Here is an 18128-nt window from a genome sequence, read left to right on the forward strand (position 1 = left end):
AGTAATGATGCTGAAAATTCAGCTTTGCATCACAGGAATAAATTATTTTTGTTTATTTATTTATTGTCGTGTCTAAGATCTGCAACAGCAACCCATTGGGAGATCGCATCTTGGGATGGACCAAATCTGCTTCGATAAAACCTAAATGCTTGAACTAGTCTCTAGTCTAGTCTCTAGTCTAGTCTCCATGCCCATCGTCTCTTGTCAAGGGTCGTGTCGTGTATCGTGTCGCTAAAATGCGGTGTGCTCACTTGATCTATATATAACTGGATCGCTCATCGCGTTCTAAACTGCCAACAGACAGTGAAGCCACCAGAAGTGTTCGATCCGCCATCTTACTAATCCCTACCAGCAGAGAGCACCATTGAGTCACATTTAAACCGCTGTCCTAAAAGAACTCGATTTAAAGCAAATCAGTCAAACGGGACTCGTTTTTATGTTATGTGTATGTAAATTAATGTTTACTTCAGATGTTATCTGCAGTGTTTAAGGTATTTTGTGGCAGGATAAGCGATACATTTTTAAAAATCGTTCAGGTGGGTGTGTCTGCTGCGCACTGACGACACAGGTAAGTGATCAAACACAAAAAAATGGCTTATTTCTTTATGAACATAATTATTCAGGAATTATTAAACATCAAGGTATTAGTATCAGAAATGGATTTGAATATATTACAATGAATAATACAATTATGTTGTTAATATTGATCTGTAAATGAAAAGCTTAACTTACTATCTGGGAAATAAACCTTTATGTCTTAAAATCCGTACTGTATATAGTCAGTTATTTCTTTGAATAAATTCAGATTTCAGAATCAGCAGTTTGTAGTTTGTTATATGTGTTGAGGTTGTGTCCGTCTGATGTTTATCTTGTTCATGATGCTCACTACTGTAATGAACGTAGCTTTTTAATAAGTAGGGGAAATTCGCAACATTTAAAAAAATAACTGTTTACATGCCTAGGGTGTTTGCATGGTGATAATGTACAGAAATACTTCAGATTTATAAACGCTGACTTGTTAGGTGATGTTTTCTCATTAAAATCATACAATTTCCTATTAATTCAATAGAACGTTTACGCACACTAGGGATTACCAATATGGCGGCGCGGCGGCTTCACTTTCATGACGTCATGAGCAATCCAGTTCTATATTATAGACGGTTTCATCGGGCGCACGCGCCTGGACCTAAGTTAACTTCCGGTCTGTGTTGTGTATATCGGTCTGGCTGGGTGCCTTCTACAAACGCAGTTAAAGTCAAGGTGATGAGTAGACTGAAGTTGGGCTCAGGTGGTTGTGCTGTGGGATGTGTTTCCCATACATTTATTGTTTTTGCAGACTCATCACAATTTTAAAACTGATTGATTTTCAAAAAGGCTTCGTTGAATAAACATGAGTAACGTTATGTCCGCCTGATCCACGCAGCAAACATATTTTGTTTGTTATCAAAAAATATCTACTCTAGAGGGGCTGTTGTTATTGATTCTATTTGGAAGTCTACCGGAAGTTAAGTTAGGTCCACAAAAGCGCGCATGCGCAGTAACGTTTGTTTATGTTGTTGCCGTTGAAACCGTCTATAGATCAGTGGGTGCGCTGCGCTACGCTGCTCTTCTGTCTTGGCCATGGCTTGAGCTACCTACACGCTGCTAGCGTTTTTGCCATCCAGAACTCAAAACCACTCCGTTTAAACTTCGTGACAGCGAAACCATGCTTGCTTGCTTGCTTGTTTACCCTTTGTCAAACCCGGCTTCTAGCCATCAGCGTGCTTGCAAGTCATAAAGAACTTCAACTTTCCGTGACAGAATCTCCAAAGCTCACGCCTCGCAAACAAGAGGACTCAGAAGAAACTTAGTCCACCGTCAAGGCAAGAGCTGTTGAATCTCTCAAAATCGCCGGGCAGTCAACCAACCAATCAAGGCAAAGGGCATCCCCAGACGTCATCAACACAACCGCGAATCCCAGCCGGAATTTCCCTTTCAGCTCAACACGAGCCAAGAAGACAAAACTACACCACTGCCAGCAGCACAACCACAAGTAAAGGCAAACAAACCTCTATCTATTGCTGAAATGCTGCAAGGTCATTATTAAGTTGTAAAGATAAACTAGGGCTCTGCTTTTATCAGGGCCGTGCAGAGACCTTTGGAGGGGCAGGTGCTCAAAGTATAATATGTATTCAAAATATTAATACAGCAATATATTGTGATGCATTCCTTGCTGATTCGTGTATCGATATGGATGATTATGTATTGATACGGCAGCAAATGCTGTGATGCAGTTTTGAAAAAGAAACAGATTAGAAGAGACAATTTTAAGATTTAAAAGTAAAAAAATATATTTTCTTTCCGCCTAATAATAACTCTGGGATTAGAAACTGAAATGTCTTAAATTGTCCCAACCTGATGGCTTTTTCTTCTCTGTCTACAGAATAATTAAGAAGAGCTGTTATAGTAAAAACTAAAGAAAACACTTGTGCCTCTACATTTTTCTCTTTCTCACCAGCCTCTGTCTCCTGGCTTGCTGTTACCTGCTCTCTTTCTGTCACTTGTGCCTCTACATTTCCCTATTTTTCTTCCTCTATCTCTATCTCCTCATATGATCTATTACTTTCCACTCTCTGTCCATCTAGGAACAAGGCTCAATTTACTATTTCAGCATTAATCTATTATTTTAACCATCACTACTACTCTTGCACCTAATCAATAAGTCCACCTTAAATATTGATACAAAACATTAAACAACTCATACACTGGAATGTAGTGATTAATATTATTATTACTATTGTTTTCTAATATTAAACACCTTTGCAATGCTAACAAATGACAGGCTACAAGTGTTATTCATCTCCTTCACACTGCACTTTGATGTCAGGTATATTATTCATTTTATATTGACATTGATATTTTTACATTTATTTCCAGAGAGATATTATTGAGTTTACAGGCTAAAGTGGTCTTGCTGTTGTAAACACTGTTGCTATTATAGAAAAAAAAAATATTTGTGTCACATTTAAAATATAATTATATTTTAATTCATTTCTGAATTGTTTTTATTTTCATAATGATAATTCAGAGAATGAAAAAATCAGAATAAGCCTGACCAGTGTTGTGATAATTATTTTTAAGGCACTCTACCTGTTAAAAAATAAATAAATACTGTAATATAATAATAGTTTAGTCAAATAACAGAAAAAGAGCAGACCCCTCGATCAGGGGCGTTTTTGTTGTTTCTGATGAGAGAATTTGCTAAATAATTCAGTCAGCGAGCAAGTGAACAAAACACCGCGTTTCAGTGATGACTCTTCTGGACGTCTCTGATTGGCCATTGCATCCATAAGCGCAACAGAATAGTTTCTGATTTGTTATCATGAAGCGTTGTACGAACGCGTCTGTCTCTGGCTCAGCACACTTCGAATGGGCCTGTGAAATGTTTCTCCCTCAAACAGCACGCTAACATTACTTCTACACTACAGGCTACACACAGAAATATAAACAACATATCTGCATGTTCTCACATCACGTCTTTCTTGTAAAATAATAATAAGTAAATAAACATCAAAATCACTTCGCTGAGAATGAAACACCACTTACCAGCTTGTTGAAAATATCCTCTGGCAATTAAATAATGCGCGCGCGGCGTGAGGAATCGTCCCAGTTGGATGAGGTCGTCATTGTCAGGTGAAAGGTCATCATGTGGGTCATTTTATTGATGGCAAAATTATTATTCAGCGATTTTACTAATATTTAGATTGGGCATGGGCAGGAATTCACAAAATTGTATGTTATGACAAAAAAAAATTGAGGAAATTTTGCTTTGACAAAAGGGCAATTTGGGCACCAAGGGGCAAAGGGGCAGGTGCTCAAGCACCCAACGTCCCCCCTCTGCATGTGCTTGATTTTTATTGATTCTTGATACGCCTGTGAATTTGGTAGAGATTTTCTCATTAACTCACCTCATAAATCCGTTGCAACTGTGTGTGTATGTGTATGTATGTTTGTGTGTGTTCATTAGTTTAGATCCATATAATCTATAGAATAGCCAGACCGTTCTCATCCCAAGGCGTCATATACTGACCCTTTTGACATTTCGTCAACATCCTACGCACATGGCACCCTCTAGCGTCAATATTAGGCGCAGATAAAAATGGACCAGAAGGCGCCTCCTAGCGGTCTAACCCTAACCCTAACCCTAACCTTAACCCATAATCTGTGTCTCATATTGACGCTAGAGGGTGCCATATGCGTAGGATGTTGACGAAATGTCAAAAGGGTCAGTATATGACGCCTTGGGATGAGAATGCGTTAGAATAGCTCAATAAATTCTTGTTTCATTTATAAAGAAGTATTGTCTTGTGTGGTGTATTTTTAAGATTAAACTTTGCCCATATCCTGTGCTACCTAGCCTGTAGCGTATAAATTATCTTTCTGTTTGTATTATCATGTTCATGAAGTAAACTTAAACATAATTTTAAGGATATACTGAATTTTAAGTTCGGTGGACGAACCGTTACTGAAGTATAAACTAAATCAATTTGGACTCAGTTCAATGAAAACAATTAGAATCTTTAGATTTATTTTTCTCAAACTAAATGAGCTAATATTTCCTTACAATATGATTACAAGAACATGTTGAGATCGCACATTTCAATTAGAATTCCAAAAACATGATGCACCGCCATTGTCTCTGGTTAAAACAGCACTCTTTCGAGAAACCATTCGCTCAACAAAACATACAAATTACAACAGCTCATTTTGTTTTAGATAATCACCTGTGTGTTATAACCACAGTGTCCACACCTGCACACAGATCGAAACAAAAACAGGGCTCTTACCTTCCCCACATACTGGGCATCCGGCCCAATGTGCTCTTCCAAAACGAAAAACTGATTCCAGATCCATCCTCGCTTAGGCCGATGGTGCGAATCCTTGTCGCCGTCGGGCAGTTTGGTCTGGTTGTGGATGAATGTGGGGGTGGGTGGAGAAGGGGTCCCATAGCTCCTCTGGAGCACACACAGGCACAGCAGCAGAGGGGACAGACAGGCAGGGCTGCTGGCTGCTCTCATGTTAAAGAGTAGCAACGTTTGAACTCTCGCTCACCCAGAGGTCTCTCTCTTGTGGTGGGCAGTTCTAGACGGCGATTGGACCAGTTTGCAGGGCTTGGCTGATGGCCATGGTTTAGAATTCTGTTGTTGCAGAAACTCGTTGAGTGGCACTCACATTGTGGGCTGAGAGCGAGACGCGTTGATTCGCTGGGGAGTCGGTGTCCAGTGGAGACTCACTGGAGGCGATGGCAGATATCCAAGAAACATCTGTTTGAAGGAAAGAGGACAGACTGTACTTTCATGGGGGCAAAATGAAACACAGCCAGCAATCATATTTTAATTCCACTGAAAAGATGGGATTAGCCATTACCCGTGAAGATCTAAGATATGAAAATTGGCCTTAAAGCCCATTGTGATCTTGCTGTTTGCCATTCGGCAAAACATTTAATACATTTTTGATGGAACAGCTGTTCTAGTATAAAAGCAGGAATCATGAGTGCTGGTGCAAGGGACCTTGCTGGTGCAAGGGGAACTTTAATCTCCCAAGAACCTCACACTGTTTTTATTATTATTATTATTGAAGGAAATTTGCAGAAAATGCATATATTGCAATATTCACCATTTCAAGAGTTGCAGTTGTTATGTGTATTCATTAGTACACATAGGTTAATAATTCAGTACCTGAAATAAAGGCAGTCAGAATTAATAAACAAATCTAAACTCTGCAATATGAGTCTGAATGCATTTCATTAAACATGCTTGGTGTTATATAATCTTAATGAAAGAGCCACTGATATAGCAAATGATGAGACGAAAGAATAATTTTGCACCACCAACACAATAAGAAGAGCTTTCTAACTAGTATTCTCTTGTCTACTATTGTTCTAGCTTGACTACAAGAGAATAAAAAACAGCTAGATAGGTTTAACAGTCATAGGTAGGTTCTTCAAGACTGAAGAGGGAGTCTATGCATTGGTTTACAAGTCAAAACGTCAGTTTCCATATAACACAATTGCTGCAGACCCTACTGTTGGGTTAACTGTATATTTAAACAATTTTTATGAAAAAAAAAAAAAAAAAAAACAGAACAAGAGTGTAGTTAAACACATCATGACGTGTTACTGTGGAAACAGTGGTGCATATTAGAAAACAGTTTTACAAATGTCATGACATGTTGAATACTTATTAATAAGAGCAATATAACTTTTGTGTTAAATTAATTAATTAGACAGACAATTAAAAAAAAGGATATATATATATATATATATATATATATATATATATATATATATATAGTTGTCTGTCTAATTCATTCATTGCACACAAAAGTATTTTTCAATTGCTTTCTTTTTCTTGTTGGCAACAGATGGCCTACTCTTGAGCTATTTATGGATATTACTGTGTGAAAATACATGAAGAAAAATAATTGAAAATTTATGTGAGAAGTTATTTTTTCAGTGGCAACACTTTCTATAAAGCCCATTTTTATAACACATTTTTATTTTTTATACATTATGCATTCATTATAATGTCTTAAGAAAACTCTGTATAAAAACTCTGTTTATAATGTATTATAAATATGGGCTTCATATAAAAAGTGTTACTATTTCGGTCAGCAAAGGCAAATGACAGTAAAGCTGATCTTCTGACTCAAATTATCTTATGATATGATAAAAAAAAAAAAGAAAAAGAAAAATACAATGGATATGCACAAAGATCCCTCCAGTCCAGCTTCGACAGCCCCTACTTCATAGTACACAAGAAAACAGGTTGGTTACGGCCAATCCTGGACTTGCGTGCTTTGAACCAAGCTCTTCACAGACTTCCATTCAAAACGGCCAAGCATATTTTCGAACGCATTCGTCTGTTGGATTGGTTCGCCCTGTGTTGGACTAGGTGCCTCCATGTGTTGTGATTCCCCTTTTTGGGCAATCCTACGTGTGTATATTTCCACAGTAAGTCTCTTGTAGCATGTGTTTTGCCCTTGGCAAGCCACCTTGCCTCTCTGTCATTGAAACATTCCAACCTGCAGGCTGGGTACCTCAGAAATTCATGTGTATCACCACCACGCAATTGGTACCTGCCCTTGTAAGTCCTCCTATGAGCAGGCATCCTGCTAGAATACGTCCAGCTGGAATATGCTACCCAGTGCATTCTGTGTCTGGTATAGGCCCTTACTTGTGCTGGCTTCTTGACAAGGTGGTATCACTTACACGGGTCACTGGAAGACCACCATGTGGCATTTTGTAGGACCCCATTTGTAAGTCTCTTTCTGACGTAATGTTGAATGTGACCAACTGAAAGGGAATGTCTAGGTTATGTAACCTGCGTTCCCTGAAGGAGGAACATTGCCACATCGCTGGTCCATTGAACGACCAGGTCACATGTATCAGCTCCTCACCGAAGACTTGAATGCGAGTTTCTCGCACTGCTTATATACCCACACAGTGGGGCAGAGCTTGCGATGCAAATCCCGCAGGCCAAGGTTCCCTCCTTCAGGGAAGGAGGGTTACATACATAACCTACACATTTCAGACACAACTGCAAATTACCTCATCCATTTTTGTTCTGAAAAAGAAAACAAACAATCGATTGTTACACGTTTCTGAGCAACACACTGCAGATGTCTCATTCAAAGACACAACTATTTAATTTCTGAAATAATTAGTGTTTTTGAACAAATCCGTTAGAAAGTGATTCAATTACTCATTAACCATTTAAGCGGTACAGTCCAAGAAATGGGATTTAGAAGGTTTGGTGACGTCACATAACGGCCAAATTCAAACTGTAGTTTTACGCGTTGGCTGACGCTGAGCCAGAGAGAGACGTGCACTGCACTTGTCATATCACAACTATGCAGTGTTCTTAACCACATAATGCATATATCAGACATTTAAATACTAGTACAACAATACATTGAGTTTGTAAAATACACACATACGTCAAGAAAGCAACAATAACAATCAATTCAAATTTAATTTGCGGATGTGTTTTATTAATAAATTAAATTAAAAAAAATGTATGCATTTAGCAGATGCTTTTATCCAAAGCGACTTACAGTGCATTCAGGCCAACATTTTTTACCTAACATGTGTTCCCTGGGAATCGAACCCACAACCTTGCACTGCTAACGCAATGCTCTACCACTTGAGCCACAGGAACACTTTTTTTATTTATTTATTTTTTTCATTTTTTTATTAAAATTTTTATTCATATCAGATAGACATAGTGTAAGTAACTATAAAGTTCACACTGTTCTTCACCTAGCACACCGGCCACTTATTACTTGTATTTTGGGAGAAATTGATGAATTCACGTGCTGTAAATCTGATTGACAGGACTCTGAACTGCTGCGCGAACAGTTTTTAAATGATAAAACAGACTCATTTACACATATTTATGAATCAGAATATAAGATTTTTCATGACATGGTAAGCAAGTTTGTGAATATTTTAAATAAAAAAGGAAAAAGAAAAATGATCCATCAGCAATCCATCTGTCATACAGTGTTATTATGGCCGCGGTATGTCACGTATCAAGCATGACGCGTCGCCATGGAAACAGTAAGGGGAAAATTTTTAAAATAATGGTCACCTTAACAAAAAAACTCACTCTGGGGTGACCACTAGAATATTTTAAACTCACCACAGAAAGAGTTAAGACAAATAATTGTACATTTATGAATGAAGCCAATGTTTTTGAACAAATCAATTGATTGAATTAATCAAACATTAACTTATTTCACTCCCGAATGAATAAGTGATTCAGAACAAATAGGTAAAAGAATGACACAATCACTCACTTATAAAGATAATTTTTGAATGGCATAATTACCCTCATGGAAAGAACCTATATGTGGATATATGCACATATATGAAACCTACATGCAGTGTATATGCACATATATGCTGCATATATGCACATATATGATAATATATATGCTGCATATATGCGTATATATGCCACATATAGGCAAAATTGAGGTGCATATATGTGCATATACAGGAAATATAGGTCTCCTGTATTGCTTCTTCATATCCACATATAAGCCCTATACATACAAGATATGTCTTCTATATAGCTAATGGAAGGATCTGGTCATTTTGTAGTATGCACATATATATGTGTACATATATGTACACATATGTGTAAATACATGTGTGCATATATGTACATATATATGTGTGTGCATATATGTACATATAATATAGGAAAACGGCCAATTTTATATATGTCACATATATTAAAAACCTATATCAAAACCTTTATTGAAACATATATGTTTATATAGGTTTTTTCCATGTGGGTAAAGGCACTGATATACTTCAAGTGAAGTTCATTTTCGTTTTCCGTTTGGGGACAAAAAGAAGTTCGAAAAGGCTAAGCGATGGTATACTGTTTCAGAACTTTCCAACACCCTCACGCTGCTGTAGGTGGGGTGTAGATTAATGTAAACGTGTTTCAAAGCTCTTGCGTATCCCCTAAACTAAACAATTATGAAATGAAGACGTGTAGGCAATCTAGGTGTGAGATGGGCCCCAATGCTTATAATATTTTAGACAAAGAAATAATGAATAGCAGCAGTTCAAAGTCAAGCATCATGTTTGCAACACAAAATAACCATTCCATTTCCATAATCAGTCATTTATGGGAAGTGTGAATGGATCAAAGTCTGAAAACTTTATTGTGACGTGGAAAAAAAAAAAGAGTTTTTCATATATGTGTTCATATATTTTATAAATTGTTATACCTTTTTATATTTTATGTGGTGTCATGATTTACTTTTGATAAAAAGAAAGGTTTATTATTATATATTCCTTTGGCATTAAATTTATTGTATACCCTTTACATTCGCTTATTGAAAAAAGAGCAGCAGCAGCAGCAGCAGTATGGTGAAACATTTTATTTAAGATACATGTATTTGGTACTTGCTACCTTATATCTTTACTCTTTCCTTTCATTCTCATGGCTTTGCAAAACTTGTGTCGGATGTTTCTCTACGATACTTTTTGCATAACTCTGGGTCGTCGACACCAAGCTTCATTGCAATTTCTTTCTAGGAATTAAATGCTTTCTCTGAATCTCTTAGTCTCTCTGCGAGTGATCGTACAGATATATCTGTGCCAGCTCAGCTATTCAACACTCCAGTGTAATCAGGAGATGTTGTTCTATGGTTGGACATAAAATGAGAAATGAACCAGGGAAAAAAAAATGCCCGTCAAAGAATGTGGAGTTTCAGAACACACCCACCAATTGCGTAACCGCCATGGACCAATGGTAGCTTAAAGGTGTTTAGGAGCCAAAACAAACTCCTCTAGAAAGTTCGCTTTGGTGAGCTGTTTCGAACTGCCAAAACAAACTCAAAACGAACTTTGTTTTGGCCTGATTTTGTTCGAAATTATGTCTTATCAGTTCATTCTTCAATTTTTGTTAGAAGTATATCAAGGCCTTAAGGTTACGTTCACACTGTCAATTTTTGGGATTAACAACCACATTTTCTTCACAGGTCTGAAAGTCTTATCACTTTCTGACTCAACAAGCGTCCAACCGAACTGAGTTCTTTCATCAGATCTTCATTAACCGACAGCAGCTTTTATATTTGGGTGGAGAGCAGAGCATTTGATTCGCGTACAGAACACAAATATGATCGGATCGCCTCCAGAGGAAAACAGAAGGGATCTAAAAAGTCTGACATGCAGCTCATTTCTCCATCACTGTAAGTTACCAAAAACACATAAAAACATGTAACACACGGTAGATGAGCATTTGTGTAGCAGAGCGTCTCTCTCTCGCACTGTATGAATACTGAAAATTTACAGGTGTGAGTTCAGTTACAGAATGCTGTTGTCATGCCGAACTGTGTGTGAACGTAACCATTTTAAGGACTTAAAAACATGACTGACAACCATATTCTGCTGTATGAACTTGGCCAACGACAAATATTTTGTTCCAGAATATATCAGTTTTTTGCACGAATCAGTTGAATGTATTATCACACATAAAGACAGGGGCTTGTAAATTTATGAGGAAACCATTTTTTTTTTTTTTTTTTTTTTTTTCTTTAAAGATTAACTGTGAAATTTGAGAACTGGAACTATATTAATAAAAAAATAAAAAAAAATACAATATAAATAAATAAATAAATAAATAAATAAAAATACACCAACAATCTTGCTCACATTAAGAAAAATTCAGCCTTTGCATTTTGACATATAAATGATCATGATAAGCACAGGACTTAAACAGGAAATAAACGTCTCTAAATACAGCAACTCACTTCTGCGAATCTGGATTAATCTGTGTGATGAAACATAATTAATGTGAACCTACCTTACTGAACTCACCTGGCTTGATGCAACTTTAAGCACCAGTCTGATGAGAGTTAAAAGACTATTGCCATCAGGCCTCTGGACAGTGAGTTTATCACAAAGGAGTGGATTGTATTTTGAGATTTTTTTGATGAGGAATCTCAGCATGCCTGACACCTTGTACCTTGAATAGTAGTAGCAGGAGGTTAAATGTTGAATTGGACACTACTGTCTCAAAACGAAATAGAAAAGCTCAGTCAACGAGTCCCAGTTCCATCAGTGTATGCTAATTACGAACAAATTAATGTATAATTATGTAAATTAGTCTATGTATTTTGTATTTCTTACAAAAATTTTGCATGTTAGCCAGTTGTGCTTTTAAAAATATACATATTTAATATATATATATATATATATATATAAATGCGATAGCTTTTTACTGTTTACATATGAAAGAAAAAGACTACACAAAACAAAAGCAGAAGCTTGAGTCTCGTTTCAAGATGAAATTTATATGCTAGCTTTCCATTTAGAATAATGCCATATGCTCAATCAGAAACACAATTTATTTACTGAGTCTTACCGAAGATTCTTCAAGAGGAGGGTGGAGGGCAAAGCCTTTATTCACACTTCGACGGTTATTGTGTTGCCTTGAAAAGAAAGTCTTTTTGAGTGCATTTTGACTAATACTGGGCGACAGCTCCCTTTCCTTTCGGGCTCTTTCAGTGTTTTATTTTAAAACAGACAGTTGTCAAAGATTTCAGTTGCTGAACACTCATCTTCTCAATTTTCTGTCCAAACTGCATCTGTCCATAACATTAGACATCCTGACCAATTTTCCAAATGTGACCAGTTTTAAATAATGATCAGTTTCCATGCAGAAGCCTTCTAAAAACAAGATATTTTATGGATGTGTGCTGCAGTGTCAATTTTATGCAGAATATAGAAAGAATAAATTCATTAGTTAAGTGAATTTATTACAGATTCACAAAAACAGTATCCATCTGGTGTTAAAGATTAAAGAAATGCGTCTTGAGCAAGAGAAAATGCCGCTACACATGCAAACAAAACACTGTTCCAGCAACACCTGAAACCACAACAGGCCAGGAGGCAGTGGTAACCCTTGTTCTGCACTTCAAGAGCAAAAGGGTCTTGACTGATTCTCGCAGGTTTCTCTAGTTCTTCAAAACAAATTTGTAATACTGATTAGAATCCAGTGCTGCTAATTAGGATGATAATTTGAATGGAGTGAGGCTCGGATGGAGCAATGGCTGAGAGGCGTCTTTTCACAATTACATTTTTCCATGTTTGTTCCTGTCGGCTCTATACCCCACTTATTGCTCGAATGAATCTTTTTACACATGCAAAAAGAAATGTTAGTGATGGAATATTCATGTATATTGAATCTAGGAGTCATTATTTATGGTGAGATAACATTTGAGGAATATTTCCTGTGTTTCGTGCAAGTTACAAGCTCAATTGAGAGCACTTACCAAAAATTAGCTTCAAATGACCCCTCCTTTTCCTAAAAAATTATAATAAATTAAAAAAATCTGGGTCACAATGAGGAACTTGCAATGGAAGTCAATGGGTAAACATTAATATACTCTTTTTCAATTGTATAGTAAAAAAGTATACATAATTTTAGAGTGATGTTCACTATGCAACTTGCCATGGCAACATAAAACCATAAAATGACCATAAAATTATGTTTTCTATATATATAGCTTAAGAATACAAACGTTTTAGATGATTTTATATAATTCTAAGATTCACATTTCAAAAACTGGCTCCATTCACCCCCTCATACTATAAGTGCCAGTAACCTAGATTTTTATTTGTTATTTTAAGAAAAAATACTGGGACGAGTAGAAAAGTATTTTTGGTAGTAATCAAAATCATACCGCAATTGCTGTCAAGTGTCTATTGAGCTTAACCTGACTTTACCCAGAACATTGCTTCAATGTTAAAGTCGGCTCATGCATCAAAGACCACCTTTGAGACCCTAAGCAGTAAAATTTCCCCAGTACAGTTGATTCAGCCCACTTTATTCAATTTAAATTTTTTCCCCTCTACTTCTCATGTCTTATTCACATCACAGCACTAAATTGCAGTTCTTTTTATAGAACTGAAGTGGTTTTATAACCTCAAAGCTCTATCTACTGTTTTTACTCAATGCAGTGGCATGAGGAGAAGGTGATGCTGAGACTGATTGCCTGCTACAGGATTAGTAATATCGGGGGAGGGACTCCAGGGATCCATTGATGTGCGTTTGTCACCTTGGCGTGTTCACTGCATGGAGGCATCAGCTCAAGCACAACACAACTTCCCCCATGCATTGAATACAGGCTGGTCTAATCACTTAATCAATGTCAGACAGCCATCAGTGTCTGAAAATGTAGGCATTCTCAGTTTACTCTGAACGCCTGAATGCAAATATTTGTGTCAAAATACAAATAAATATTTGTAAAATGAAAGAAAGAAAGAAAGAAAGAAAGAAAGAAAGAAAGAAAGAAAGAAAGAAAGAAAGAAAGAAAGAAAGAAAGGTTATAGTCCTTTTTTCTCAAGGCAGTCAAAAAGCACTAAAGATTTTGAAGACTGAAGATTTGCATGCGGCCACAATAAAGTGATGGAGTAATGAAAAAGGCACAGATCAATGCACAGACACTTCCCTTCCTTCCTTGCCTACCTGCTTTGTTTGTTCTACGACCGCATGTATACACAAGACCAACTCTCAGACTTTCACTGAATACCACCTCACCACAAGCCAGACAAACAGAGGCAGCACTCAAGCTTCAGTCAACAGATGAGTAAAGAGAAAACACACACACACACACACACACACACAAACACACACACACACACACACACACACTTACCTTCTCAGTCTTTCCTTAAAAGATGACAAGGTTTTGGAATACAGAGGAGCGCTCCCAGTGTTCCTCCACATTTTTTAAGTCACATAGAAAGGAGTATGTGTGCAGCAGCTCAATCCAGTCCAGAACAGAACCACTATAGCTCCCAAATCTGCCAGCCTGCTGCAGCTCAAAAGGTGCGCCCTGATTGGCTGGCTACACACGCTGTCATATACACACACACACACACACACACACACACACATACACACAAACACAGAAAGTCAGCTCTGCTTTATTCCCCCCTCATATTTCCTATCCATTCTCTCTCTCTCTCTCTCTCTCTCCCTCCCTCTCTCTCTCTCTCGCTTTACATCTCTGACTTTACCTTGCTCACTTTATCTTTTAGTCTCTTTCTCTCTCCCCTTCAATCTGCAGCCAGGAGAGGCACACATGTTCTCAATGGTGAGCAGTGCAGGCAGTGTTTGGTTTAAGGCAATAATGTGGCTCCAGAAGGAAACCTAATTAATAATATAGAGGGAGCGTGGGGGAAGCAAGAAGAATGTGAAGCCTGTGTACGCCAAGCCCCTCAAGACTGAAGGCCTTTTTTTTTTCAGGAGGAAGGCTACTCTGTCAGCTCATCAGGAACAGAGGGCACCAGGAACAAGGCAGTAGCTCTGTGGAAAGGTAAAAGGAAAATGTGATAAAACAAAGGCCTTGAGGGAAAAGAAGGAGCTTTATGTACTGCAACTTGGAGTCATCAAACTCTCAGCTTGCTCTCGGAGGCCATCCATCATTTACCTCCTGGTCCCCCCTTTCTTTTCAGCCTCAGCACAGGTTGACGATTTCTCTTGTCGACTTTATTTATTTAGATTCCCTCCACCCCATTCTCAGCATTGCTGGTGTCCTTGCAGGTGGGCTTGAGAATGGCTTATGTAAAATGATGCTTAAATGTTGTCATGAAAAATATGCACATAATTTTTGATGCCAAATTTAAATTACATAAATCGTAATTGTATAGAAGTACACAAATTGTAATATAATATAACATAAAGAAATGTTTTCTTTTTGGGGGGGGGGGGGGGGGGAGTGCTGAAATCAAATGGCTTGTTGCTTAGGAAACATAACTCTTAACTGTAAAGTTAATACTATTGTCTATCGTAAGTGCTATGAAGTGATAATGAAACAAAACACATCACATTGACAGGTCAACAGCTGACTAACTATTAGAAACATTACTAATGGTGTCTGTGAAGATTTACACAAGACAGCAAATGGGATTGAATAGACCAGATTATTGCTCAGCAAATTGAGGGAAAAATTTATTATATACTTGAGTAAATCTTATGTCTTATGGATCTTAAAGGATCTTTGGATCTTTCCATGAAGATGGAAATCTTATGGAGTTTAAGCATAATTGAGTGTCAAGAGTGGTGGTAAATGACCACATATATATTCAAAGATTTGACATTGAAATTTTTTAGTGTTTATTATTATTATTTTTCTATAGATTTAATATTTAAACAATATTCAGTAAATTCCTTACATTTTTATTATCATTATGATCACACCCTTAATCATGTTCATAATTTATAATACAAAATATTTCCATCAAGCTGAATTACAATGTGAGTAAACTTTAAGTGCAGACAATAATTCAGAGTAAATGTGAAGTTTTATAATAATAATAATAATAATAATAATAATAATAATAATAATAATAATAATAATGGGAAAATGTTTTTTTAGTAAATTAAACAATTCATAAGTTTTAAACATTTTCATTGGCATGAATTATTCTAACTCAATTCATAATATATTTAAATAAATCTAATTTAAACCATTTCATTTTTCTTAGAATATGTAACCATGGTCCTAAATAGATTGATGCACCAAAATAAAGTATTAAGTGGCAAAAGAGTGCGGTGCAAACTTTGTGGAAAATACCTTTCCTGCAATTTCTTTTTGGGGTGCATCATTGAAGGAAAACAAAGACATCCAAAAAGACAACATATTAGGCTGAAAGGATCCCTGAACCAAAATAAACTTAAACTCACGGTGAACCCTATTTAGAAAAAGAGGACTAGTGAAAAAATGACAAGGACTGAATCTTCACAACTGACATACCTGTTTACTGAATTTGAGAGCAAAGATGCCTGCAAGAGGATTATGACCTTCAGAAAATAGCATCTGAATTCAGATTCACTAAGCAAATAGCAATAAAACGCAGGCTGCATTCCAATAGGAAAAGCTCTGTTTTTATGCTTTTGCTTACATAATATGATATGAACATCTCAGTCCAATATCTGAAATGCATTCAGGGCTCCATTGAGATGTATGTTTAATTGGGTTGGGGATGAGGATTTGTTCCGAGGCCCGTCCTCACATGCTTTCATATCACTTTAAGCCTGAAACCCAACCAGAGCTGCTCGGTGGCAAAACAAAAGACCACATTGCACATTGCCCTACTTGTCCTACTCTAAAAATGGTTAAGATTAGTCTAGTGTCAATTCCAACAACGAGAGAGAGAGAGAGAGAGAGAGAGAGAGAGAGAGAGAGAGAGAGAGAGAGAGAGATGTTTTTAAATGAATATAGCATACAACAGGAAAACATCTTACTGCTAACAAAGGTATATATTTTGCCATGAAGGTTCGGGTGGCTCCTCATTTTCAAGACTGATGGACTAACCCTTTTTCCATTATTCTTTAGAAAATGATCTGTGGTCTCTAGACTGGGTTTATTCGTTCATCCTGAGATTAGACTTAATGAAAAAGACCATCAAGATTTCAGTTACATCATTTGTTCCTTTTTATCTATTCAAACATCCAGACACGCAACAGGATGTATTATACTGGGATGACCAACTATGAGTAATAACTGTGTTAGAATAATAATGACAGGAAAGGTAAATGCATTATGGGTAAGTCTAGTGACCTGATACTATTCTAGGAGCTTATTTACAAAGCACTGAAGACCATTTATTTTTGAGTTCTTAAGTGGGAATGAACTCTGTCTGATAGCTGTAACAGCATTCACCTCCTTACCACTGCCACGTCTGCACTTCTTTGCTAATATCAACAAAATTGTAAACTGTGCAACTCTATAGTAATAACAAACAAAACAAAAAATAAATAAATTAAAAGAGAAAAAGCATAAAAATGCAATGGCATGGCAAGATTTGTAACAGTATGTGTTGATACATTAAATCCATTAAACAGGTACCTGGTTAATGACCTGTGATGTCAAGACAGAAGTGAGAACCTATTAGCGCTCTAGCAGATTAAGCATTTAGTCCGTTTTTTTTTTTAAATGGATGAATAGCTTACTTACAAGTGCTGTTTAGTTTCTGTTTCAAAATATGTATTATTAATACTATTATTACTAATACTACTACTTCTTTCATTTTGCACAGATAGAAGCCTCCTTATTGCAGTGGTCAGATTCTTGACTCAATTTTAATCTCAGTTTGCTGTGAAGGAATTTGTCACCATAGTCATTTGGCCTCTAATTACTATATTCCTTCCCATTACAGAACTAGTGTGAGATACTGTAGTGCCACAAACAGCTCATAAATCACTTGACATCCGTCTCTGAAGTTAAACCCTTTCAGTGTATAATCTAAGCTATCTCCCAGACACAGAATGGCTCTCTGTATGGTTTAATATACATGCAATAAAACTCATGTTTGACTAATCAGAGGCCTTCATTGCAGAATCAAATCTTAACATTTAGGATTCTACCAAATACTTCCTAACAAATGTAGTAGTTCTATATATAATTACATCATGACTGACAATGTCATTAATCTGTGGCCTGTGATGATAAATACATTTAGCTGCATGAATTGGAGTATGTGTTTAGGCTTAATGTAAAGGGATCTGACATCCCAATACTTTTAGAGCGAAGTTAAACCAGACCCTCCAGCCATA

General features: G+C 36.8%; 1 protein-coding gene across 1 annotated transcript in view; it reads right to left on the reverse strand.

Annotated features, from left to right (window-relative positions):
• LOC132154897 (cadherin-18-like) overlaps positions 1-14361 on the reverse strand; it is a 64856-nt gene extending 50495 nt beyond the window's left edge. The window contains exons 1-2 of the mRNA XM_059563621.1: positions 14224-14361; positions 4827-5303 (exon numbers count right to left, since the gene is read on the reverse strand). Of these exons, the coding sequence (XP_059419604.1) occupies positions 4827-5057 (231 nt within the window). The 5' untranslated portion in view covers positions 5058-5303; positions 14224-14361. The remainder of the gene's footprint in view (positions 1-4826; positions 5304-14223) is intronic.
• Between the last annotated feature and the right edge of the window lie 3767 nt (positions 14362-18128).

Source organism: Carassius carassius, chromosome 12 (genome assembly GCF_963082965.1).
Source record: "Carassius carassius chromosome 12, fCarCar2.1, whole genome shotgun sequence".
Taxonomy (NCBI): Eukaryota; Metazoa; Chordata; class Actinopteri; order Cypriniformes; family Cyprinidae; genus Carassius; species Carassius carassius.